At 48.9% G+C, this 23637-nt stretch overlaps 1 protein-coding gene across 2 annotated transcripts; it reads left to right on the forward strand.

The window, feature by feature from the left end:
- The first annotated feature begins 3 nt into the window (after nt 1-3).
- Nucleotides 4-23276, forward strand: SLC9A6 (solute carrier family 9 member A6). Of its 2 annotated transcripts, none has more exons than XM_074551301.1 (16): nt 4-355; nt 6242-6441; nt 6780-6857; nt 7501-7577; nt 8495-8607; nt 10189-10294; nt 13071-13200; nt 13406-13544; nt 13771-13859; nt 14080-14193; nt 15762-15873; nt 16776-16929; nt 17280-17310; nt 18468-18547; nt 19172-19277; nt 19945-23276. In XM_074551301.1, exons 1-16 carry the CDS (start codon nt 94-96, stop codon nt 20218-20220), a joined length of 2067 nt encoding a protein of 688 aa, XP_074407402.1. In that variant the 5' UTR covers nt 4-93; the 3' UTR covers nt 20221-23276. The 2 variants fall into 2 exon arrangements, with proteins under 2 accessions (XP_074407402.1, XP_074407401.1); XM_074551300.1 differs by having other exon boundaries at nt 79-355; nt 13071-13212; nt 13439-13544.
- Nucleotides 23277-23637: the final 361 nt, after the last annotated feature.

Below are 23637 nucleotides of genomic sequence, written 5' to 3' on the forward strand. Positions count from 1 at the left end.
TCCCTATCCGGGCTCCCGGCGCTGCTCCCGCCCCCGGCGCCTGCGCCCAGAGCCGCTTCCTGGTGGCGGCGGGGCCGGGCCGGTGCCGGGGCGATGGCGGGGCCGGGGCCGGTGCTGGCGGCAGCCGCGGGGCTGTGGGCGCGGGGGGCGGCGGGCGCCGAGGTGGCGGCGGCGCGTCCCGGGGCGCTGGAGGAGGAGATCGTGTCCGAGAAGGCGGCGGAGGAGAGTCACCGCCAGGACAGCGCCAACCTGCTGGTTTTCATCCTGCTGCTCACCCTCACCATCCTCACTATCTGGCTCTTCAAGCACCGCCGCGCTCGCTTCCTCCACGAGACCGGGCTGGCCATGATCTACGGTGAGCGGTGCCCTCCTCACGCGTGCAGTGCAGCCCGCGCTCCCTTCCCGGGACACCGGGCGGAGCTGCCCCGAGCGCCGGGAGCGCATCCCGGCCGGTGCCGGGCTTCCCGGGCACCCCGGGGCTGCCTGCGGGGTTGGCTATGGGGCTGGCTATAGGGCTGGGCCGGCTATGGGCCTGCCTGCGGGGCTGGCTATAGGGCTGGGCTGGCTGCGGAGCCGGCAAGCCCCGAGTGGGACCAGCACAGCATCCTTCTCCCGGTTAGTGCGAGCCCTCCCGTTCTCCCCTGATGGCTCCCCCAGGGCTGGTTTGGGGCTGTGTGGGGACACGGCACATTCTCTGTATGTGCAGCCGTGTCACCGGCACAGCCCCGTGCTGCTGAGCCTTATCTGGGTGGTGCTGGAGGGAGGGTTGGTTGTTTTCCAAACCCGAGATATGGAGGGCTCTCAAAGGCTGAGTTACTCCCAAATCTCTGGCAGGGAGGAATTAGTTGGGTTTTTCCAGACGGCCTCGCAGGGTGAAGCTGGCAGGGTCATGGGCTCCCACGTCCCCAAGCACTGGCAGGTCACACTCACCTGCCCGAGGGTTGAGAGTGGGGACTTGGGGCAGCACACAGCAGCTGTTGTTGCACTGGTCAGGAGCCTTACATCCCTGGATGGTTGGGGCTCTGAGCAACCTGGTCCAGTGGAAGGTGTCCCTGCCCACAGGGTGTTTGGAGCTGGATGATCATCAAGGTCCCCTTGTGACCCAAACCATTCTGTGAAACCACATGCTGTGTTTCCAACATGTGTTTAGAGCATCCAGATTTCCAGAAGCTGCCCAAGAAGACTGGAGAGGCCATTTGGGAGATTCTCCCACGGTTTGCCACGCTCAGGGGCTTGCAGAGTCAGCAGCCTTCTGTCCTGCTGCCTGGGGACCTGTGTGCCCAAGCTTTGGAGTCCCTCCTGTTGTGACAGGACCTCTTGGAGAGAAAACCCATGTGTATCCCACGGGAAGTGAAGCAAGGCTGGGGGTCAGTGCTGTGGGGCTATAGATATTTGGGTTTTAATGTGATTTCCTGAGGTGACATGGCCTTGTGAAGTGGCCTGAACCAAGGTATGACAGGGCCATGCATGGCTCTCCCTGGATTGCCTGGCATCACTTTGAGTCAACCAAAGCAGGACTGGGAGGTGTGCTGGAGAATGATTAACGTGGCCACGGGTCTGTATCGAGGGATGGTTTGTTGAATTCAGGGTTGAGAAGGCATCTCCTGCTGTGTGCTGTAGTTAGTGTCTGTCCTCTGTGTGGCCCTTGCTGCCTGGGGGTGATGTGTGACCACACAGAGCCAGACGTGGCTGAATCTCCCACCCAGCAGAAAGCTTTGATCCAAAGGCTGTGACTTGACCTGTTTGGGCCACTGGCTTTTGTGATCCCAAGTTTCAGTTAATTGGAAGTGTCCTTCCAAATGAAGGGGTGGAGGCACTTGTGTCATTGCACAGGCACGAAATCCTGTTTTGTTTTTCCAGGGGCACAAAATCCTGCCCTGCTTTTCCAGGGGCACAGAATACTGCTCTGCATTTTCACATTCCTTCCAGCCACTGCTCAGGGGGGTTCAGGTGTTTCTGGCCTCCTGCACAGCACCTGGTGGGGATGGTCACCTCCTGTGGGAGGACATGATTCCAGCATGGAAGGTCTTCTCCCTCCTGCTGCCTCAGAGCTTTCACTTTCTATTCCTTTCATGCTTTCACACTTGCCCTTAACCGTGTTCTTCTTCTCCTGGACATTTCTTCCTCTTGATTATCCTTTCTCCCTGATGTACCCGAGTGCTCACTTTACTCTCAGAGCACTGCCTGGGTTGTTTCAGTCTCCTGCTGATCCATAAAATGCACCTTTTTTGTCTGCTCTTCTGCAGACTGTGCTTAGGGAATTGCTGGTGAAATCAGTAATGTCACCTGTCTGATCATGCAAAAAATCCCAAGTTTTCCTCAGTGTAAAGGCTTTTGGCATTGCTTCTCAGGTAGTGGCGTGTGCCATAGAAAAAGGGATGTGTAATTCCCAAGGAGTGGTGACATGCTGTTGTTTTACTGTGACAACTTGAAATCTGCAGGGAATAAAGGAGGTATCCCTGTCCCTGGCTCCCTGTGATGCTTTTAGCCCCAAGGAAGGTCACTGAAAATGTGGGAGGGACTGCAAAACAGACCCTGAAATCTTAACAAGAGGAGCAATTTGCAAAAGCTTGTCTTTTTCTGTTTAAAAAACCCAACAACAACTAAGTCAAAAGTTGTGCATATATCTCTTTTCACAAAACACATCAGTTTCTTTGCTGTCTTTGTTTTTACTGGAAGTTACAAGCACTTGCTCCGGGTGGATTTCTGTCGTGCACATCACACTGTCAGCTCAGAGCTGATGTTCAGGAGCTGGGCACAGGCTGGAGTAATTTCAGTGATAGACAATAGGTGCTTAGTAGCCCTTAAGCTAAATTTCAGTGTTTAAAATGAGGTTCCCACATCTGAGGTGCTCAGCATTTAGGATGATTAATTGAACAATTTTGTTTCAGTTCTCAGAGTCTGATGGTGGAGGTGCAGGAGCTTCTCTAAAAGTTTAGTTTCCTTGTGCTTGTTCCCACTTGACCTGTGAATCGTGTGTGTCTAAACTGCTTGCTGTCAGGATGTCTTCAGCTGTTACATTTTTCTTCCCTTTTGGTGTCCAGATTAATGCTCCCCTGGGGATCCTGTCTGCTTCCATTGTTGTTAAGTGCTGGGGTTGGTAATATATTAGTCTTCATTTAAAACATTACCTCGGAAATGTTCAACAGCACCTTAAAAAAAAAACCCCATGGGCTTTTGTTCTTTTTAATGAAGTCGGGAGAAATGCAATGAAAATAATCTCTTGCACTTTGCATAAAAGAACTCAATTAATTTGCCGGCTTTGCCTTCAGCTTCTCAACTCCTTGCAGCTTTCAGCTGGCAGCTTCCTCAGCGCTGTGTTCCCTGTGCTCAGCTCAGCTCCCTCGCAGGGCTCAGTTTTGTGAAGCTGGCAGCAGGAGCGTGTCGATACTGGCTCACAGGCTGCTGCTGGGGCAGCCCTGAGAGTGCCAGGAGAGTCAGATCCATTTCCTGAGAGCCTCTCAGAACCAGGAGCACCCACAGGGTCCCCTGGGCTGGCTCCAGGTGTCCTGAGCTCAGGACTGGGCTGGTGCCTGGGAAACCATGTCAGGTTTGTGCCAGGTGCCTCCCGTGAGCATCGTTGGGTAGGGAGGGTTGGTCAGACCCACCATGGGGCAGGAGGGGCTGCTGGTGGGGCCATTTGATGTTGGTGGGATAATTGGTGTGCAGCAGAGCAGCAGGATGCTTTCCCTGCAGGTAACTCTGTCAGTGTCTCTGTGGCAGGGTCACACTCAGTGCCCAGGAGCAATTTGTGCATTTGTGTATTTGCACGTGGGTGTCTTTCCCCAGTGGCAACCTCCCAGGCAGCCTCTTCCTGAGCAAAACAAAAAGTATGATTTGGGCACACCCAAACAGGGGTCTTTGGCAGATGTTGTAGGTTTATCTGTCCCTTTTCCCTTACCCCATTCCTGGCCAGAGTGGGAATTTGGCCCTGTCTGGAGCTTGGCTGGCACACGGGGCCAGGAGCAGGTGCCTGGGTAAGGAGATGGCAGAGGAGCAGGGGTGCTATCAGATGTAGCACTGCTTTGGCACAGGGATTAAGGGTGGAGGGGCAGTGACTCAGGGTTCCTTCTGAATTCACAGCAGGGACTCCTTCTGTCTGTCCCTCCTTCCTCTGTGGGGTCTCTCCTCTCACAGTGTTTAGCCTGGGTGTTAAAGGGATTGCTGGGTGGGTTTCCTTCCATTTCAGCAAGGGCAGGCAGCTGCTGGTTTCTGATTTCTGCATGAACCTCTGAAATAATTGTTTTCCTTTTAAGAAAAAACTTTTTAAAAGTCACCCCAGATAGTTCTCAAGGGCTGCAAAGTGTGGTGTACCTTAATAGCCATAAGCAGATGTAAATAACCCTTTGAAACTCCTTTTGTCCCAGTGAAGGGTTTTGGTTGTTTCCCCTGGTATCTCTAGGATTGTCATCTGCTGGGTGAAAGGAAAATGAGGTGTTCTGTCCCACTGCTGTGGTGCCTTGCAGCCACTGCCACATGCTCCTGTGAATACATGCTGTGGCATCATGATGTGCTGACACACTTGCTTTCATTCTATACCTTTATTTCTGGAGCACTGGAAGATCACAGGAGCAGAGACTGACAGAAAAGTAATCTAAAGAATTACTTTTGGTGTCCCCTGTAAGTGATGGTGGTGTAAAAGAGCCCTCAGCTGCTCTGCACAGTGTGATGTGCCCTGAACTCTTCTTGCTGGAGCTGGCAGTGCCCAGAGGGAGCTGTTCTGTGGCTCTTGGGGTGATTCAGGGCAGGATAAAGTCCAGAGTGGTGAGCACTTGGTTGATGGTGCATGGTTTAAAAGCACCTGTAGCCTTTTAGCTCACCTGTGCTGCAAAGTGCTGTAGTAGAGCAGGTTTTGGGCTGCCCAGTCCCTGAGCTGAGCTGTTGTAGGTCAGCAGTGGTGACTCTGTGTGCAGCCACTCCTCTGCCTGTGCTTATGGCCTGAGTGTGTGCTCTGGTGGCCCTGCTGTGTGTGGCACCCCTGAGATAGGACGTGGGAGCTTTTCTTTTCACCATCAGAAAAAAAGGCAAATCTTGTCCTGGAAAAGCTGTGGCCAAGGGAGGAGGAGTCCAAAAGTGTGTGGCTGATCAGAGCTGGCTGCAGGAGGTGCTGAACGAGCTGTGGCCCCACAGTGTCCTGCCAGGCTCTGCCCTGAGAGTGGTGGCACAGGAAGAGTTGGGTGTTCCTGCCAGGCTGTGCCCTGTCTGTAGGAACACAGAGCAAGTCTTTAATTAAGGCAGCAATCAGGAGCAGGAGTGTCCTGGGAGGCAAATGGAGAAGGCTTCAGAGCGCTGCGGTCTGGGTTCAGTTCCCACGTGGCTGAAAGCTTTTCATAAATGTGTGGTTCAGGGATGGGGTTGGGATCCAGGATTTCTGTAGCACCTCGGGGCCGCCTCAATCAAGGAGTTTCCAAACCCTTTTGTGCTGAAGGCTACATGGAAAGGTGTCTTGTGGGACACCCCTCTTCCCCAGCCTGCAGATGTCAAAACACTCTGCCAGGAGAGCACTCAACACACTTGAATCTGGGTTTGAGACCTCAGACAACAAAAGAAAAATGCCTTATAAATTGCTGACTTGCAAATTAACTCCAAAATGCCCCTTCTTAGCTGAGCTGGAGGCAGAGCTGCCTCATGGGGCTGCCCTGGGGCTGCTGTTTGTGGTGCAGAGCTGAAGTTTGCAGGGGCAAGGAGTAGATCTGGATGGTCGACCTGGATTGGGAAATAGTTTTATGTGTTTATATTTCAAAATGTGGTTTTATAAAAACAGGGAGGGCTCGAACGAGGCTGCATGGTGCTGCAGCCTCAGAATGATCAGAGTGATTGCTGGGTATCATCTTTAATCCCTGCCAAAATGAAGAGTTTAATGGATAAATGTCAGGTTTCAAGGTGTGCAAGGGGCACACTTTGGGCACATGTGAGCAGCGCCTGGCCCAGCAGTGTGAGCTGCTTACCTTAAAAAACTCAGTGTGCCCTCAATGTTGGCTGCCCTGGAGTGAGGGTCTGACTGATTTCTGAGTGGTTCAAATCCTTCAGGACTTGTCCATGGCTGTGTTAGGAACTCCCCATGAGGATGGAGCATTCACCTGGCACACAGGGACGAGGATGGTTCAATTCAATTATTGGGTTGTGATTGTGCTCAGCAGCTGAGCAGGGGCCAGGATCCTGGTGCTGCATTCCTGCTCAGAGAGGGATCATCACTCTGGGGTGTGCTGTGGTTTGTCTCACAGAGCTGTGTCCCTCCCAGGTGTCCTGGTCGGCGTGGTCCTGCGCTACGGCATCCACGTCCCCAGCGACGTCAACAACGTCACCCTGAGCTGCCAGGTGCAGAGCAGCCCTGCCACGCTGCTAGTCAACGTCAGTGGCAAGTTCTATGAGTACACCCTGAAGGGGGAGATCAGTGCCCAGGAGCTCAACAATGTCCAGGATAATGAGATGCTGAGGAAGGTAAGGGAGGAGTGACTGGGGAGGTGAGCGGTGCTTCCCATGCCCTCCATGGGGATGGGTCCTGCATCTGCTGGATTAAATGGTTTTATTTTGGTTTTTTAACTTGTGATTGTGATGAGCAGTAAATTATGTGTTGAGCACAATGTAATGAAACTCTAGTTTTAGCTCATCTTCATTTAAGCTCTGGGATTTGTCTTCAGAAGATCCCAGACCCAACAGGTTTCACATGGTGGGAGTACAGGGCTTCCTCCATATATTACTGTCTTGTATTTTGTCTTGCAAAATTTTAACAAATCATTCTACTGTTGGTTGTTTTTTTTTTTTTTCTTTCTTAACAGGTGACTTTTGATCCTGAAGTATTCTTCAACATTTTGCTTCCCCCCATTATATTTTATGCAGGCTACAGCTTGAAAAGGGTACGTGCCTTTACAGTGCTGATGTTTTTAGTTCCTCTGCCTCCAGAGAATTTTTAATACTTGTGAGTGCTTTAATGCTTGCTCAGCAGGCTGAGGCTGTGGGGGTGGGTATGGTTTTACCCAGCAAATGTGGGATTGTGGGAAGCAGAGCTGAGAGTGCCCCTGTCATTCTTGTCTGCCCCTCTGCCCTGGGAAGGGTCAGTGACTTCAGCTCTTCCCAGCAGGGGTTTTTGGGGTCAGCCAGGCCATTTCAGCCATCCCAGCTTTCCAAGCACATGGGAGTGTGGGAAAGTTTTAGAAAGCAGCAGCTCTCTGAAATGCTGACTTGGAAGGAGAGGGGAATGATGCAGTTTAGCTTGCGGGAGAAGGAAGGAGGAATGCTGCTGGGTTAGGAAATCAGTTCCCAGGCCTTGGAATGGCACCTCATTAAACACCCAGCTATGAGAACATGGCACATTCATGTTTATTAATGCTGCATTAACTCCTGGTCTGGCATGGGCTGTAGTGGGCACCCTGTGCCTTTCCAGCTCATGGTGTCTGAGCTGGGTCCAAGTTGCTGTGGACACTGTGGGTGCTTGTGCAGGCTTGAAACAAATTGTTAGCAAAATATAATTCAGTTTTTGATTTTTTTTTCTCCTGCTAGAGGCATTTCTTCAGAAACTTGGGATCCATCCTGGCTTATGCTTTCCTTGGCACTGCCATTTCCTGCCTGGTGATTGGGTGAGTAGATGGAGCTGGTCTGGTTCTTCCACAGGGCTTTCAGCTGTGCTTGGGAGAAGTGCTCTAAGCCTGGAGCTGAAGCTGCTAATCCCAGCCCTGAAAGGTCACACAGGCTCTGCTACTGCTGCTCTGCAGCAGCAAATAATACTATTTACTGTGCAAACTTCTGCTGTGTGGGCAGGGTGGTTGCTGTCTAATTGTGAAGTGCTCTCTCAGCATCTGAGCATCCCATGAGAATAGTTGTTCATGGCAAGGAAAGTTTCACACTTCAGAGAAAATTGTCTTGATAAATCAGCAACTTCAAATTATTGGAAGCATAAAGCCTCCTAAACTTGAAGCACAAGAGTGGAGGGCAAGATCATAGAGGTGGGTGTCTAGTGAGCACAGATGTGTTTCAAATTGTTTATCCCTCAGTGCAGAGGCTGCTGGATGGTTCCCACTCTGGACAGTAGCCCACAGGCTGACACAGGGTGTTCTCCACTGGACTCCAGTGGATTCAAGCAAACTCAGCATCTGCATTATCTGCTCCTCACTGAAAGTTTTGGGCATTTCAGAGTCAGTCCAAAGTGACTTCACTGAACTGTGTTAATGTGCAGCACTGCAAAGTAATCTTGTGACCCTATAAGCCTGGCTGCTGCTTTTCTTTAGGCATGTTGTGCTCCTGGAGGAGTTCTGGTCCCAGTTCCCTCCTGGCACCACGTTTGTGCTCCAGTTCAGAGGGTGCTTTGGTGTGGGTGGTCCAGCATTCACCCCCAAGGTCACTGCCCTGGGGTTTCACCAGGCTCTGTGCATCCCATGCAGTTCTTTGGTGTTCTGGCATTTGGATAGCTTCAATCTGGTAAATGCAGGGAAAGCAAGGCCACGTGGATGTTGTTTTAGTGCCCTGCAGAGATGTAACTGCCTCCTGTGCTCCCCAGCTCCGTGGTGTACGGCTGCGTGGCGCTGATGAAAGTCACCGGGCAGCTCGGGGGAGATTTCTACTTCACTGACTGCCTCCTGTTTGGGGCCATCGTGTCAGCCACTGACCCAGGTGGGTTACAGGCTTTCCCTGCGTTTTGGGCTGGTTTGACTTGTGGGGCAGAGGGGAAGAAAGAAAGTCTGAAACCCTTGCAAGTTCCTTCCATCTGAATTTTCAAGCTTAATTTATTTGTGACATTCTTCGAAGTCAGATTTGTCTCTATGCTTTTTAATTTTCTTCAGTATGTGCAATACAGTTTCCAAACCTCTGCTTTCCTGAATCCTTATTTGTAGTAAAGTCCTAGGCAACTTCTCTCCTGACTTTGCTGGGGTTTGGCATTGTGTCTCTGCCACCCTGTGATGCCAGCAGCTGTTGCAGAACAAGATGTGTAATGTGAGGAGGGTTCAGTTGATAGTTTTAGTTAGTTTAGCTGTTTTCTCCTGCTTCCAGTTTGGTTGGATTTTGACAGGGTCTAATCTAATTGAAATTAGATTAATGAGACATCTTAATGAGCTGCACTGAGGAGTTGTGGCACCTTGGTTTACTCATGCACTTTATAAATCAAAACTGTGAAAAACATGCCTTCTCCAAATAATTGAAGTTAGTTCATGATAGCTGGTATGTGGTAGCTGTTTACTTGCATGCTCTCATTTCATGTAAAAACACAGGGCCACAAAAATGGCTCTGTTTGCTCCTGCCCTTTGCTGAGCAGGGCTGCAAATCTTCTAATGCTGAGAAATGCGGCACATGAGCTGTCAGTGTCCTGTCCCTTCTTTGGGCTTGAAATAGGAGCAAGAAGATTTCACAGGTAGAAATGGAACATTTCCCTGTGCATAAATGGGTTAAACTCCCCTCAGTGTGCCCTGAGTGCTGTTTGAAAAGACTCACAGAAGTTGTTTGGCATTGGCTCAGCCCTCAGCCTGAACTGTGCCCGATGCACCATGTGTTACATCCTGCTTGCTTTGGATGTTGTGATGTTTCTGTGAGGTTGATATGCAAAACCTGCTGCTTTTCATTATCTTCTTGGAGTTGCTGGATCACAGAAGAGCTTGGGGGAACTCTGATCTCTGCCATGTGGTCCTAAATCACAGAAACCCCCACATGGGGTTTGAGCCGATGCCTGGCTATTTCCAGTCAGATCTGAAATGTTGTGTGTCTGTGCTGGCACTTAGAATGTGTTGAATCCAAGGATTTCTCTGAGAGTATCAGGAATGGAAAGGACAAGCAGTCATCATCCTGGACAAGCCTGGTCCTTCTGGCCTTCTGCAGGTGCAGGAGGGCTCTCCCTGATGCTCTGAGCTGAGAGCATCCCTGCAGCTGGGTGGCTCATGCCAGCCTGGTACTGTGGCCCAGCCCATGAGCTCAGACCCTGGGAAGCTCAGAGCAGAGTTTGTTTGTGTCTGCCTGCAAAAGATTCAATAGGCCAAGATGTGTTTTAGTGAAAGGAGGAGGGAAATGATGAATCAAATCCAAATCTGAAAGAGCAGAAGGAAGACTATCCAAGAGAGCACGAGGGGCAGCTGGCAGCATCGCAGCAGTGGCACAGATGTGCAGGAAGGCAGCTTTCTAAAAAGGACATTTAGTCTTTGATTACATCAAAATAACAGCACCTTTTTGAATGTCTCTCTATTTTTCTATTTTTCTATTTGTCAGTGACCGTCCTTGCCATATTCCACGAGCTGCAGGTGGATGTGGAGCTCTATGCCCTTCTCTTTGGTGAAAGTGTCCTCAACGATGCCGTTGCCATCGTGCTGTCTTCGTAAGTGTCCCCTGCTTTTATTTACAATTGTTACCTGTGTTACATGTCAGCAGCTGGGGGATAGCCTTGCCCCTGTAAAACAGGAACAATGGGTGTTTGCAAGAGCATCTAAGCGTCCCAAAAAGCTGTGGTGACATTCTGATGCATGTCCTCATTGCTTACCACTGCTTGGGATTCCACATTGCCCTTACAACTTCCCCCTGCGTGATGGATGAGTTTGTTTTGCTTTTGTGGGAAGTTTTTATATCCCTCTGAAACAGGAAAAGCACCAAGTCTCCTTGTCAGCCACAAGATCCCACTGAAACCCCTTGCTGATGGCTTTGCTCCTGCCTGCATTGCTTCCCACCTGCAAACCCCTCTTTTGTTTGGGTGGAAATAGCTGGTGAAGCAGCTGTGTCCTTTCTCTCCCCACTTTGAGGAGTTAATGTTCTTACAGCTGGAGTTAATGCCCTTGCCTGAACACATGGGAAACTTGCTGCCTTTCTAAGGAATGTTTTATAATCTTTAATATTTTATGTCCTTTGCATGCAGGATATATTTTATCTGCATTTTCACTGTGTTGTCATCACTGCAATTTGTTCAGTAATATATACTACCTGCAATGGTGACAGCTTAACATATAGCTGAGACTAATGGAGAAAATATTTCTGGAATACTTGTCACTCCAGTGTGCTGCTTGTGTGGGTTTCACTGGAGGCAGCAGCAACACACTGAGCTGTGTGTTGTATTTACTGAATCGAGTGTTTCTGTTGGGGTTTCTGGAACTCTTTGTGTTGCTCACTCTGGCTTTTCTGCTGGATGTGTCACTGCTGGTGTGAGAGCAAACGCTGCACAGCCAGACTGGGTTTCAGAAGCGGTCATGAGTGAGGAGGGGATGGGGTCTTTCAGCCTGTGCTGGCAAAAAGAACTCATTATCTTCACCATGGCAGGTTCTGGGTGGGAGTGGGTGGATTCAGCTTCAGAGGAATGGAATTCCTGGTGGATCTCGGCAGGGATTTGCCTCTTGCTCTGCTGCAGTGCCAGCTCTGGAGCTGTTGCTCTGATTTCCTGCTTTCCTCTCTCCACAAGCTGAGCTCAGGCCACCCCCTCCCCAGAACAGGATAATTTGCACCAAGGCAGCAGCTGTGGGTTCACTCAGCAGTTATTTTATTTTGCCCCAGCACTGCAGGCAGGGGAGGATGGGGAGGTGGGCTCTTCAGGGGCTTTTCCCATTCTGGGTGCCCCAAGGCTCCTCTCTGCTTTGAGCCCTGGGCAAATGTTTGTTCTGTGCTTAAGGAGCAGGATCTGTGCCTTTCTGTTCCTGTCTTGGCCTGGTGTGGCTTGGCAGCAGGAGCTTGTTGCAGGATGAAGAGGAATTGAACCCAGAACTGAAAGCTGGTGGGCAGGGAGGTGCCAGAGCGGCAGTTTGGGAGCAGAGGGGTAAATGCAGCTGCAGGATCCCAACCTGCTTCTTCCAGAGGGAGGATTTGCAGGGATTAAACACCACAGGAAGCTCCATGGGCAGCAAAAGGGGAAATAAAGGGCAGCTGGAAATAGTGCCTTATTGGCAATGCAAAAACAAAACCGGAAGGAGAACTGTATGAGGTTAAAATGCAAAACCAACATTCAAGGAGTTAGTTATAGAGGGGAAGTGAAACCAGTCTGGATTAAAAAAAAAAAAAACAAATCTGAAAACCCAGAATAAAAACATGTTGGTGAATGAGGAGTATAAGATGGAATTGATGAAAGGAATTAAAGCACAGAGAAATCTGCTGCTTGCAGTGTAAAAGGCAATGCAGAAAAATGAGCTATATTAAAAGCAGGGAAGTTTAGCAAGGGAAGTTACCTGTGTTGGAAAGGGGAGGTTTGTAATTTCTGTTGCAGAAAAATGTTGGTGTAGAGTTAGGGGAGAAAGCTGCAAGATGTGTGTGCAGGGCAGTGAGTGTCTGTTCTCAGCAGTTTTAACAGTGAATGTTTAAAGTTCACATCCAGGAGTTTTACCAGAGTGAGCCAAGGGATTGCTAACTAGGAAGTTAATGTTTCCAAGAAGTTTACAGCAAGGAAGGTGATGTAAGGAGATGATAAATGGGATTTAGGAGCTGGATTAGGGTCCCCCTGTATCTCAGCCTTTCCAGGTAGAACAGTGACTAATGCAAGGCTCAGCTCATCAGGAGTTAGGAGGGAGCAGACTGAGGGCACTGCAGACCTGTTTGCCATCTCACCACCAAGGTCTGTTGAGCTCTGGTGGATGCAGGGAATGGTGCTGCTGCTGTGCATGGCACTGTCTGCCTTGGCTGCCCTGTGGTATTGCACTTTGGAGCTCAGAGCAGTGCAGACTAAGTGCAGTGCATGTTAAATGTGGCAGAACAGGAGCAGTTACAGCTCTCCAGGGATGTTCACAGCAGCTCCCTCGCTGGAGAGATGTAGATTTCCCACTTGAATGCTTCGTGGTCCCACAGCGCCTGGCCTTACAGAGAGCTGGTGGCAAACTCCCCAGATACCACCATAAACACCACATGTCACACTGGGCATGGGCTTTGGTCCCCTGCTCTCCAATGTCCAGGAGTAACTGCACATCCAGCTTGGGGGGTGGCTGATCCCAAGCTCCCCAGGACAGGGAGGGTGTGCAGCCCCTGCACGCTGTGATCCCAGGGATTGCAGGGTGTTGTGTCTCCCTGGCTGCTCAGGCTTGGTGTTTGCAGCAGCTGTAGCATTTTGCAAGGCTTGTGTAGCACCGTGAGGTGCCTCTCCCTCCAGACTGAGCAGATTTGTTCTTGTGCTTTCCCTCCTCCTGCAGCTCAATAGTTGCCTATCAGCCAGCGGGTGACAACAGCCACACGTTTGATGTCACAGCCATGTTCAAGTCCATTGGGATCTTCCTGGGGATATTCAGTGGATCTTTTGCAATGGGAGCAGCTACTGGAGTTGTGACAGCTTTAATATCCTTTTCACTGTTTGGTTTTTTTCCCAAGTGTTTGCATAACAGCTTATTTATTTTTTGCTGCACTGCATTTCACCCAGCTGTTTAATTTGTTTTCCCTAAATTAATGAAGGACAGTGCCATAACCTTTTTAGGGGCAGACTGTGTAGCTGTGATGCACAATTGGAATTTGATTTGCTCTTAGCCTGCAGTGTCTCTCCAAATTGTCCTTAACCAGCTGCAACGTCACCAAGTTCACCAAACTTCGGGAGTTTCCTTTGCTGGAGACTGGCTTGTTCTTCCTCATGTCCTGGAGCACGTTCCTGCTGGCTGAGGCGTGTGGCTTTACAGGCAAGCTCCAGCACAGCCCTGCCCCTGCCATGGGCATCTGCAGGGATGATGGGGCCACTGAGTTGTGCTTCCCTCAGTATTGATTGCAGCCAGGGCTGTCCCTCTGCCTGCAGAAGTTCAGTCATTCTGGGTTCTGGGGTTCCTGCATTCAGTTCCCTCCAGGCCTGGGGTGCAGCTCAGCTCCCTTTTCCTGACCAGGACTCTAATGTGATGCTCTGCTCCCCAGGTGTGGTGGCTGTGCTCTTCTGTGGGATCACACAGGCCCATTATACCTATAACAACTTATCTACAGAGTCACAACACAGAACTAAGCAGGTGAGAACTCCTCAGACCCCTTCAGCCTCTCTGAATTTCAAATTCAGTTTTTTTTTCCCCTTCCGTCTAACCAGAATTAGGTGCATCTGTCTTCTTACAGCTGCTTTTCACTAGGGTTGCATCTGCAGAAGCATTTATTGCATGATGGATGGGCTAACATGCTTTTCTTGTTAAATCTATATTATGTCTAACTCACTTTTAATTTGTTTTTCTCTTTCAGTTGTTTGAGCTTCTGAATTTCTTGGCAGAAAACTTCATCTTCTCCTACATGGGACTTGCACTGTTCACCTTCCAGAACCATGTCTTCAACCCTACCTTTGTGGTGGGAGCCTTTGTATCCTTTGGAGCCCAATTTATGAGACAGAAAGAAAGGGAGAGGTGCCTCATTCCCAATTTCTGTTTTTCTTTCAAATGTGTGGGTTTGGTTTTTTTTCAGTCAGTCTAGCTTTATTTTTAAAAGGGGATTTCTGCCATGTAGTGGTGCCTTTGCTGGTTATTTTAAGAAGGTGGAGATTTTTTTTCCAGCTTTTCTGTTGGTTTTTTTTCCCTCTTGTCTTCTCTCCTCTTGTGGGCATCGGAATCAGCTGCTGCAGGGACTCATCATTCAGTGTGACTGTGATGCCAGAGCCAGGCTTTGTCATGTGCCACCAGGAGGGGCTTTGCCAAGGGGGGCTGCCTGGTTTAGCCATTTATTTCCTCTTTTCTCTGCCAGTGCCCTTGGTTAACCCTGAAAAAAGCCTTTTTTTGGTCAAACAGCACAGTTACAGCCACAGTGGATGCCTCTAAATGATGTCATGAGAAAGGATTTCCTGTTCTGCAGGCTGATGCTAATGGGAACAAGGGCCCTGGTATGTCTCAGAAAAACAAGAATTTTGAAGGAATTTTTTTTTCACATCACAGGGAAGCCAGTTAAATGTGCAGAATTTTCACCCTTTGTCAGCACTGATGCAAGTTTATACTGGTAAACAAAACATTTTTGCCAGTGCTGGTCTGTGGGTTTTCAGCGGCTCAGCTGAATTTCCCTGCTCAGCTTTTATGGGGTTGCAGTGGGGCAGAAGGGGTGGAGAGCAGAGAAATGAAATTTGGGCTGTTAGATTGAAATTTTGTGCTGTGCCTCTTCAGTGGGAACTGGCTAACTCGCTGATGAAATAGCTCATTCATGAGAGAGATCATGAAATACGTCTCTTATGCAAATGATGGTGTTCAGGAAAGAACATAAAAGCTAGAAGCATTTTCCATATTATTCAAGGCTGTGCTGAATACTGGCTCCAAGATTATTTTTGCCATCTGGGTGCTGGTATTAAAAGATACAGCTTCAAAGATAAAAAGCAATATGAAGGGGCTGGTGATTCTTGTATCTCGCAGGCTATGAAAACAGAAAGAGTATTAGATTTTTTTTTTCCTTCTCAACTGCTGCTGCTTTCATTTTGCTGAATAATCTTTGGGAATGAGACTTGGCTTAAAGCTTCAAACCCAGCTGTGAAGTGTGGCATTCTGGGGAATGTCAGAGGGGTTGTCATAGCTGTGATAACTTGAGCCTCACAGAAGACAGATAATTCTTGGGGTGCAAAATGGACCGGGCAGCAGAGAGCATACTGTGGGCAATGGTGTTTTTTCTCTCCTCTCACTTGTCTAACATGTCCTTTCATCATTCCCTGTGTTTATTTGTGCTTGTCTCTGTGTGATATTCTGAATTGCAGTCTGTGCTGTGTTTCAGTGAGGCAGTAGCCTGCTCTTCCCACAGTGCTGCAACACTCAGGGCTGGATTGTTTTCTTTGCAGCCGCAGCACTGGTGTTTGTGCAGCTCCCAGTTCCCTTTGGGCATAGAGACTGGCTCTGTGTGCAGGTGGGATGTGATGGGAGACACAGGAAGAGCAATTTCCTTAACATGTGCAAATACAGCTTGCTATCTTCCTAGGAAGAGCTGCCAATATTTACCCATTGTCATTTTTACTGAATTTGGGGAGAAGAAATAAGATTGGAACGAATTTGCAGCACATGATGATGTTTGCTGGTACGTTACTGCATCCTTCCTCTTGACCATGTCAGGGTGGGAGCATGAGGGAAATCAGGTATTGGGGCTGATGGATGAGCTGATTCCTAAGAGCTTTTTGCTTTTTCAGCCTGCTGTTAGATAATGAAGGGGTTTGTGGTGTATTCATGGTGGTTCCTTATGGTGAGAAGCTGGAAATATTCCTTATTCAACTCTAAATCTCTTATGGGCAATGTGTGGGGGGGAGGCTGGGCAGGAAGGGACTCCGTGGTCTGAGATGTAGGAATGAGTTCTGTTACTATGGGACACAAAATAACACAATGTGGACATGCAGCTCTCTCAAGGTAAAAAGAGAGTTTTAATTTCTGACTCCAACATGTATAGATTTCCAAAAGTGACAGTGGATTGGAGGGTGACAGAGCCACCTCTCCAATGACACTGGACAAACAAACAGTCCATCAAATTTCTCCTCCTCCATAAAAGAATCCAAAACAATAAGTTATTTACCTAAAGTGTGTAAGAAAGTTTGTTACAAAAATGTAAACATCAGAAGTTTCATCATGTTGAGATATTTGATGGTGCTGGGAGGTCGATTAGGGCATCGTTGATGATTTTCAGGATTTGGTGGTTTTTATGAAGGTTGAGGGCCATTGGTTGTTTCTGTATGTGGATATGAGGATGATTCTTTTTTAGAAAAACTTAAAAAATCAGGGTGACAGAGCTCCTCCTGTTCTGCTTCAAGCCCCTGGCACGGAGCAGGAGGAGGGTTTGCCTTTCTGGGTTCGGAAAGAGAGGTGACAAAACCATCACTGTGGTGATGTCCCAGCATGGGGGGCAGCAGGGTGCAAGCCCCAGGTGGGGAGCTGCCCGTGGGGGCCATGGGGGGCTGTGCTGACCCAGCTGTGTGCTGTCCCCTCCCTCAGGGCTCCGTGGGGCCATGGCCTTCGCGCTGGCCATCCGCGACACGGCCACCTACGCGCGGCAGATGATGTTCAGCACCACCCTGCTCATCGTCTTCTTCACCGTCTGGGTGTTCGGCGGGGGCACCACGGCCATGCTGTCCTGCCTCAACATCCGGTCAGTGTGGGCTGCCCTGGCTCTGCACAACCTGCTCCCTGCTCAGGCTGCTGGGCTTGCAGAGAGCAGAGGCACATCCTGCATTGTCCTTCCCCTGATCCCTGCCCTGGCGTGGTGTGGGACTGTGCCTGTTCTCCCTGGTGTGCTGTGTGACTCTGTGCCTGTTCTCCCTGGCCTGATGTGTGACACTGTGCTTATTCTCCCTGGTGTGCTGTGTGACTGTGTGCTTGTTGGTGTGTGACTGTGCCTGTTCTCCCTGGCCTAGTGTGTGACTCTGTGCCTGTTCTCCCTGGCATGCTGTGTGACTGTGCTTGTTGGTGTGTGACCCTGTGCCTGTTCTCTCCTCGCAGGGTCGGTGTGGATGCGGATCAGGAGAACGTGGTGAGTGTGCTCTGCTGGGGTCACATCCTGACCCTGTGAATGTCTTGTCTGTGCTCTGCTTTCTTCCAGCTGCAGGAGGTTTTAGCTCCCCCTGTGAAAGAGTTTGCAGTCACAGCTTTTCTGTGCTCTCTGCTTTTCATGAGCCTTGTTTTGACTCAGCTGGAAAGAAGGGCACAGAAGCAATGCTGGCCTGTTAAGTCAGTTCTCGTTGCTGCTCCAATAGATTCGGTCTCTCCCTTGCTGAGTTTGAAATAAATTTCAAAGTGAGCATGACATGGAGGCTCTGCCTCATCCCAGTGTCCAGGGCAGTACAGGAACACCATTTACTGGCTCATTTTTTGTAGCATCTGCCCAACTTTTACCCATGGGTACCCTCGACCCTTGCTTACCCCTTTTCCTCTGGGTAGTTCTGTGGCAGCCCCAGAACCACTGACCACACTGAGATCAATGCTGGAGCCCCACAGCCCTGCCAGGAGTTTTTCTGCCTGGTGGTTCCAGCTGTCTCATTCATGTGTCTGCAGCTGGCTGTGCTGTGGCTGTGGCTCTCCTTGGTTTCAGTGTGGATTTTGCACCTTGCAGATTCATTTTATTCAGAGCCATTTATTGGGCTTTTCACCTCCTGGAGAGAAAGCATCAAATGTGACAGGCAGCCCAGGGCCATAAATCTGTAAGCCAGATTTCTATGAAATATGTAATTTTAATTCACAGTCCCCTCCAAACAGTTTTATATTTTTTTCTCTGACTAAAAGGAAGCCTGAAGTTCCCATAACATACAATTATTTGCATGCAGCAGCATCAGGCGAGATCTGATGGAGGTTGGATCTGTCAGTCTCTGTTAAATGTGATATCTGGGTGCAGCTGCTGGCTCTGAGGCACTTTAAACCTTGGGGCCAGACACTGGAAGGCTGTAGCAGCAAAATGGTCACTCTGTGCTTTGTTACCACCTCCCTGAGGATGTTGAATGCTGCTAAATGCAGCCTGTTGTGGTGTGAGCATCCTTACACACCCAGCCAAAGGCTTCTTCTCAAGAGGCAGTGGGGAAGTCTGTGTCTCTTTTTGTCCCCTGGGGATAATCCAGTGTCCTGTGGGGTCTCTTGGCCCTGATCCAGCTCGTGGCATGTTGTCCTGCCCCTCTTCACTGTTTTTCTCTCCCACAGGGTGTCCCAGAGAGCGAGAGGAGGAGCACGAAGGCTGAGAGCGCTTGGCTGTTCCGCATGTGGTACAACTTCGACCACAAGTATCCTTGGGCAGCAGTGGAGTGTTCTGAGTCAGATCCCACTCCAGACACCTCTCCCTGGGACCATGAGCTCCTCCCTGCTTAGCAGGGAGCCAGTGTTTGCTTTCCCCTGACATTGCTGTGTTTGGGTTTGCACCTACTCGTGTCTGGGGCTGCAAGAAATAACAATTTCCACCCTCTGTCAGTGAGAAGGCAGCAGCAGTTCTGTTCAAAGCTGGGCTCTCCAAGATTGGCATCCTGGGGGTCCTTAATCCCAGGAGTAGGTGGGCAGAAGGGAAGGGGGTTTTCACACTTGCAGTTCCCCTTGGTAGATCCATGCCTCTCCTCCCATCCAGATGCTGTGCTGTGCATTAGTGGAGGAGTGATTAGTGGAGGAGTGATGTGAGCATGAGGGGCACAGGGTGGTGGGACAAGCAGTGCTGCTGAGCGTCTTACCAGGACTGTGTCCTGCAGTGCTTGGTTGCATTCTCATTGCACACAGTTACAACTTCTGTGCTTCCACACATTTGTGGTTTTTTTCTTTCTGTGATTTCCTCACAATGCCAAGTCCTTCAGTGCTGCCCTCCCAGCCCTTTACTCACCAACACAGCCCTGCTCCTCTTTTCTCCTTAACCCTCTCTGTAGCTACCTGAAGCCTCTCCTGACACACAGTGGTCCCCCTCTGACCACCACTCTCCCAGGGTGCTGTGGCCCTGTTGCCCGGTGCCTGACAAGCCCACAGGCGTATGAGGTGAGTCCTTGAGTAGTCCTCTTGTAGCCATGATATTTTCTGAAAAATCCCTTTGCTAGGATTTTTCCTCCTGAGAAGTTGAGAGGCCTCAGGAACAAAATATAAAAATAATTATCTGCTGGTGTGGAATGCACCAGGTGCGTCTTTGATTGGTGTCGTGTGGTTGCTTTTAATTAATAGTCGATCACAGCCCAGCCGTCTCAGACACTCTGGTCAGTAACAAGATTTTATTATCATTCCATTCCTTTCTATTCCTTTCAAGCCTTCTGATGAAATCCTTTCTTCTATTCTTTTAATATAGTTTTAATATAATATATATATATTCATTTATCAGCAAAACTAAAGTTTAGTTGTAAAAGCAAATATTTTATTATCATTCCATATATTATTTATATTTTATTATCATTCCATTCCTTTTCTTTCCTTGCTAGCCTTCTGACGAAATCTTTTCTTCTATTAGTATAATTTTAATATATAATTTTTTTTTAATATAATGTATATGATAAAATAATAAATAAGCCTTTTGAGACATGGAGTCAGATTCTCATCTCTTCCCATGTCGGGGCTGCCTGCAAAATTCTACAGCCTCTCAGCTTCTCAGGAGCAAAGATCCTAACGAAAGAATTTTTTATAAAACACATCCGTGACCCTCCTGTTTTCCCCTCAGAACCAGGAGCAGCTGAAGGACGACGACTCCGACCTCATCCTCAACGACGGCGACATCAGCCTGACCTACGGCGACTCCGCGGTCAACGCCGACTCGGTGCCGTCCAGCGGCGCCTCCCGGCGCTTCGTGGGCAACAGCTCTGAGGACGCCCTGGACAGGGAGCTGGCCTTTGGGGACCACGAGCTGGTGATCCGGGGCACACGCCTGGTGCTGCCCATGGACGATTCGGAGCCGCCCTCAAACGTCCTGGACAGCGCCAGGCACGGTCCGGCCTAAGGTCGCTCGGTTTCATTGACAGTAATATCTGCATATATGATCAAGAAGTATGTACTACCTAAAGTCTAATGCATGTCTCAAAATGTCTAAGCTGTATAAATATTATTTATATGGTGTCAAAAGAATATAAATATTCTCTGCCAAGCACTTGTAAAGGACAAGCTGCAAATTTAAGTTAAAAACTGTGTTGACTGCACTATGTAGGGTGGAACTGTTTTAGCGTCAGAGTCTTTTGCACACAGTGAGCTTCGTTAATGTGTGGTTTGATGAAGGGTTTAGTTCCCAGCGGGTGAGTAAAGGAGCTGTGACTCCCTGTTCATCCTTTGAACCTGGGAGAGGAGGGTAGGGAGTTGCTGGTGAGCAGTGGAAATTGCTTTCTAGTCTGATGAGGATTGTTGAGTTTCTTTTGGTCTCTGATCTTTGGATAGTCACGTTTGAAATATCAGCAAAAAATCTGCTCTCAGACCCTCTCACCAGGCAGTGGATGGTGATAAACTTGTTTCACTGTGGGAACCTGGAGACTTTCTGCTTCTTAGTGACCCTCTGCCCAAGCCCTGCTCTAGTGGGCTCATGGCAGACCCCGGCCAAGCTGGCAGCAAGGGCTGCGGGTGTCCGGCTGCAGGGGTGGGAGCAGGAGAGAGGGATGGTTGGTGTCTGTAGTTGTGTTCAGGAGAAGGAGGCGATCCCACAGAAACTACACCAGGCGTGCACAGATTTTAGGTCTCAGTCCATCTTTCAGCTGTGGCTCAAGCAGCTTTCTCGAACCAGCCATCAAAATCCTCGTTTGGCAACTAAATTTCACCTTTGGGAGCGGCCGCGTCGCTGCGCGGGCGAGTCCCCGTCCTGCGGTCACAGATGTAGCCAAGGTGTGCAGAGCTGCACATGGGGCTGTGGAGCAGCACAGCCCACCTCAAACTCCAGCTTTAAGGCTGCAGATCCACATGGTACCTCCGGAGCTCTCCAGAGGCATCCAGCTGGTACTGAAGGGGAGCCGTCCGTCCGTCTGTCCGTCCGTCCTCCCGCAGAGTCAGAAACCATTGCACTTTGTTTGGTAACTCCTTAGCATGCTGTGTGTCTGCAGTCCCCACCCGACCTTTCTCGTGTCTCTTATCATTTAATGACAAATGTTTGTGAGTTGATTTTTGGTTTTAATTTAGGGTTTTTTATTTTTCAAGGAAGAGCACAGAACAATTTGCGATTTCACACTAGTGTTAAAGGATTTATTCTGTAGTTATGGGAATGGCTAAAGGTGCAGTCAAACTGCTAACCCTGACATCTTTTTTTATCCTGGAAAGGGGAATCATGGAAATTTACTGTATGTAATTTTATTGTCTATTTTATCTACAGTTTTTCTATACGAACCTTTCAGGGTTACTGGTGCACTACAGGTCCATTCTGGAGTTAACCCTCTCCAGAGGGCTTAAACAGAGGTATTTAAAAACTACATGAAACTACATGAAAGAGAGCCAGGTGAGTCGAGCACTCCCTGCTCCATTAGCTGTCTTTGGAACAAGCTCTGCATCTCTCCGGATCTGACCCTGAGACCTCAGAGCACTGTCCCCACAGCTGTTTTCCCCAGCACCACCTGAGAGTTGGAGGAGACAGAAAATCCTGAAGTTTCAAGTGTATATGTATAGTTGAGAAAATAAATCTACACAATTTGTTTTTTTTTTTTTTCATTTTCTCAGGTCTAAGTAACATTGCCTTAAATTTATGGATGTGAAACTATAACTATTTTGGCAGTTTATCCCCAAGAAAAGGCTTTCTTTTTCCTTCTGAACAAAATGTGTAAGTGTTGCCATAGGACTTCCCTAGAAGGGAGGTAATGCTCTGTTTATATTTGGATATATTTGGGGCATCTTCCTTGCACCTGTAAATGGCATCCCGCTGTTAACAAAGCTGTTGGATTAGCACTGGCCTTTGTTTCCTACTATGCAGGAATTCCATAAAGTGAGTGTGCATTTTATATGATGTCTGTAACTTAACTTCATGTGTTTAAAAAAACAAAAAAAAAGAGAGAAAAAAAAAGTAGAAACCTGTTAATTTTAGGTTTACTGCATCACTTCTACATCCTGTTTTTTGTTCGTTCTGCCTTTTTGAAGAGGTATGATAAATAACTACCTCTTGTTTTTTCCTGTATAGCCCGACTATGAATTCAATTTACAGAGTTGAAGGTGCAGGACAGTTCTGCTGCCCCGGGGCTCCCTCCCAGGCATTCCCAGCTGAGGTGCAAATTTGCTGCGAGGTGGCCACAAGCTGAAGTTTTCCCATGGCTGTGGTTGCATTCCTCTCTTCCTCTCACCCTTTGACTTCAGTAATTTATCCACTCACTGTGAACTTGTGATCACATTACCCAGAAGCCTCAAATTTTTGACACCAATAACAGTTCAGTTACATGAAAAGAAAAAAGTTAACCAATGGTGATTTTATGGGTTACATTATGATCCATAGATAATAAAATCAGGGCTGTTTTGAATAGCCTTAGTCAATGAATGAATTTAGGCTTAAATTAATGAGTGATTTCATAAATGAATGGGATTCATCCTCAGCTGATTATTTCCTGTGCTGGGCTGCAGCAGAGCACACAGGAATGCCTGGTGTGCAGAGACAGAGCCCTGATGCCTTGTGCTGCAGATGCAGCTGAGGGTACCCTGGAAAATCAGGGCCTGAGACCTTTGCCAAATAGATAAGAGCCCTGAGGAGGCACTTCACAGCCCCCATGAGGATTTAGAGAATGTGCCCTTCTTCTGTAAATTGAATTTCCATGGTTTTTGCACATGAAAAAGCATTGTAGGTAAAGTTATGATTTGTACTGGTACTGTCAGTTTGTGTGGTAATGGCATTAACCCCGTAGCTGTGGTGTTTGTGCAGCTGATCTGTGATAGCTGATGATCACTATTGGACCTTCTGTTTACACTGACTAAATCCTTTACTGTTGCGTTGTACTGTGAAAGAAGGATTATGGGCCTATAAAAGATGATTATTTTTTTTTTGGAATTGTGTGTACTGTTTCATTAATTCACACGGAAATAAACCTGTAGCAAAGTGACCACGTGCCACTTGACCTTCTGAGAGCAGTTTGTTCATGGCCTTGGCAGCAGCCAGGGGTGCTGCGCCCCGAGGACTGCAGGGTGCACCCTGAGCCTCCAGCCCAGCTCCTGGGACCCTCCTGCAGGAGCAGGGCTGGGGAGCAGAGCCATGCTGGTGCCAAAAGCTCCTCCAGGAGCAGCAAATCCAGCTGGGATTGTGCTGCTCACTCCCAGCCCTGGGGCAGGGCATGACCTGCACAGCAGCATCACCTTGGGGTGTTGGCAAAACCAAAATCCCGGAGCTTTCCCAGGCTTTTCTATCCCTGGGACTGCTGAATTTGCACTTGGGCTCCTGGCTGGTGGTTCTGCCCTCTGACTCCCACCTGCA

Source organism: Zonotrichia albicollis, chromosome 14 (assembly GCF_047830755.1).
Source record: "Zonotrichia albicollis isolate bZonAlb1 chromosome 14, bZonAlb1.hap1, whole genome shotgun sequence".
In the NCBI taxonomy this organism is placed as follows: domain Eukaryota; kingdom Metazoa; phylum Chordata; class Aves; order Passeriformes; family Passerellidae; genus Zonotrichia; species Zonotrichia albicollis.

Coding starts and splice junctions, on each gene's coding strand:
- SLC9A6 (XM_074551301.1), top strand. CDS start 94: ATGGCGGGGCCGGGGCCGGTGCTGGCGGCAGCCGCGGGGCTGTGGGCG. Junction 13,201..13,405: donor TGGGAGCAGCTACTGGAGTT/GTGACAGCTTTA, acceptor CTTAGCCTGCAG/TGTCTCTCCAAATTGTCCTT. Junction 13,545..13,770: donor TGAGGCGTGTGGCTTTACAG/GCAAGCTCCAGC, acceptor TCTGCTCCCCAG/GTGTGGTGGCTGTGCTCTTC.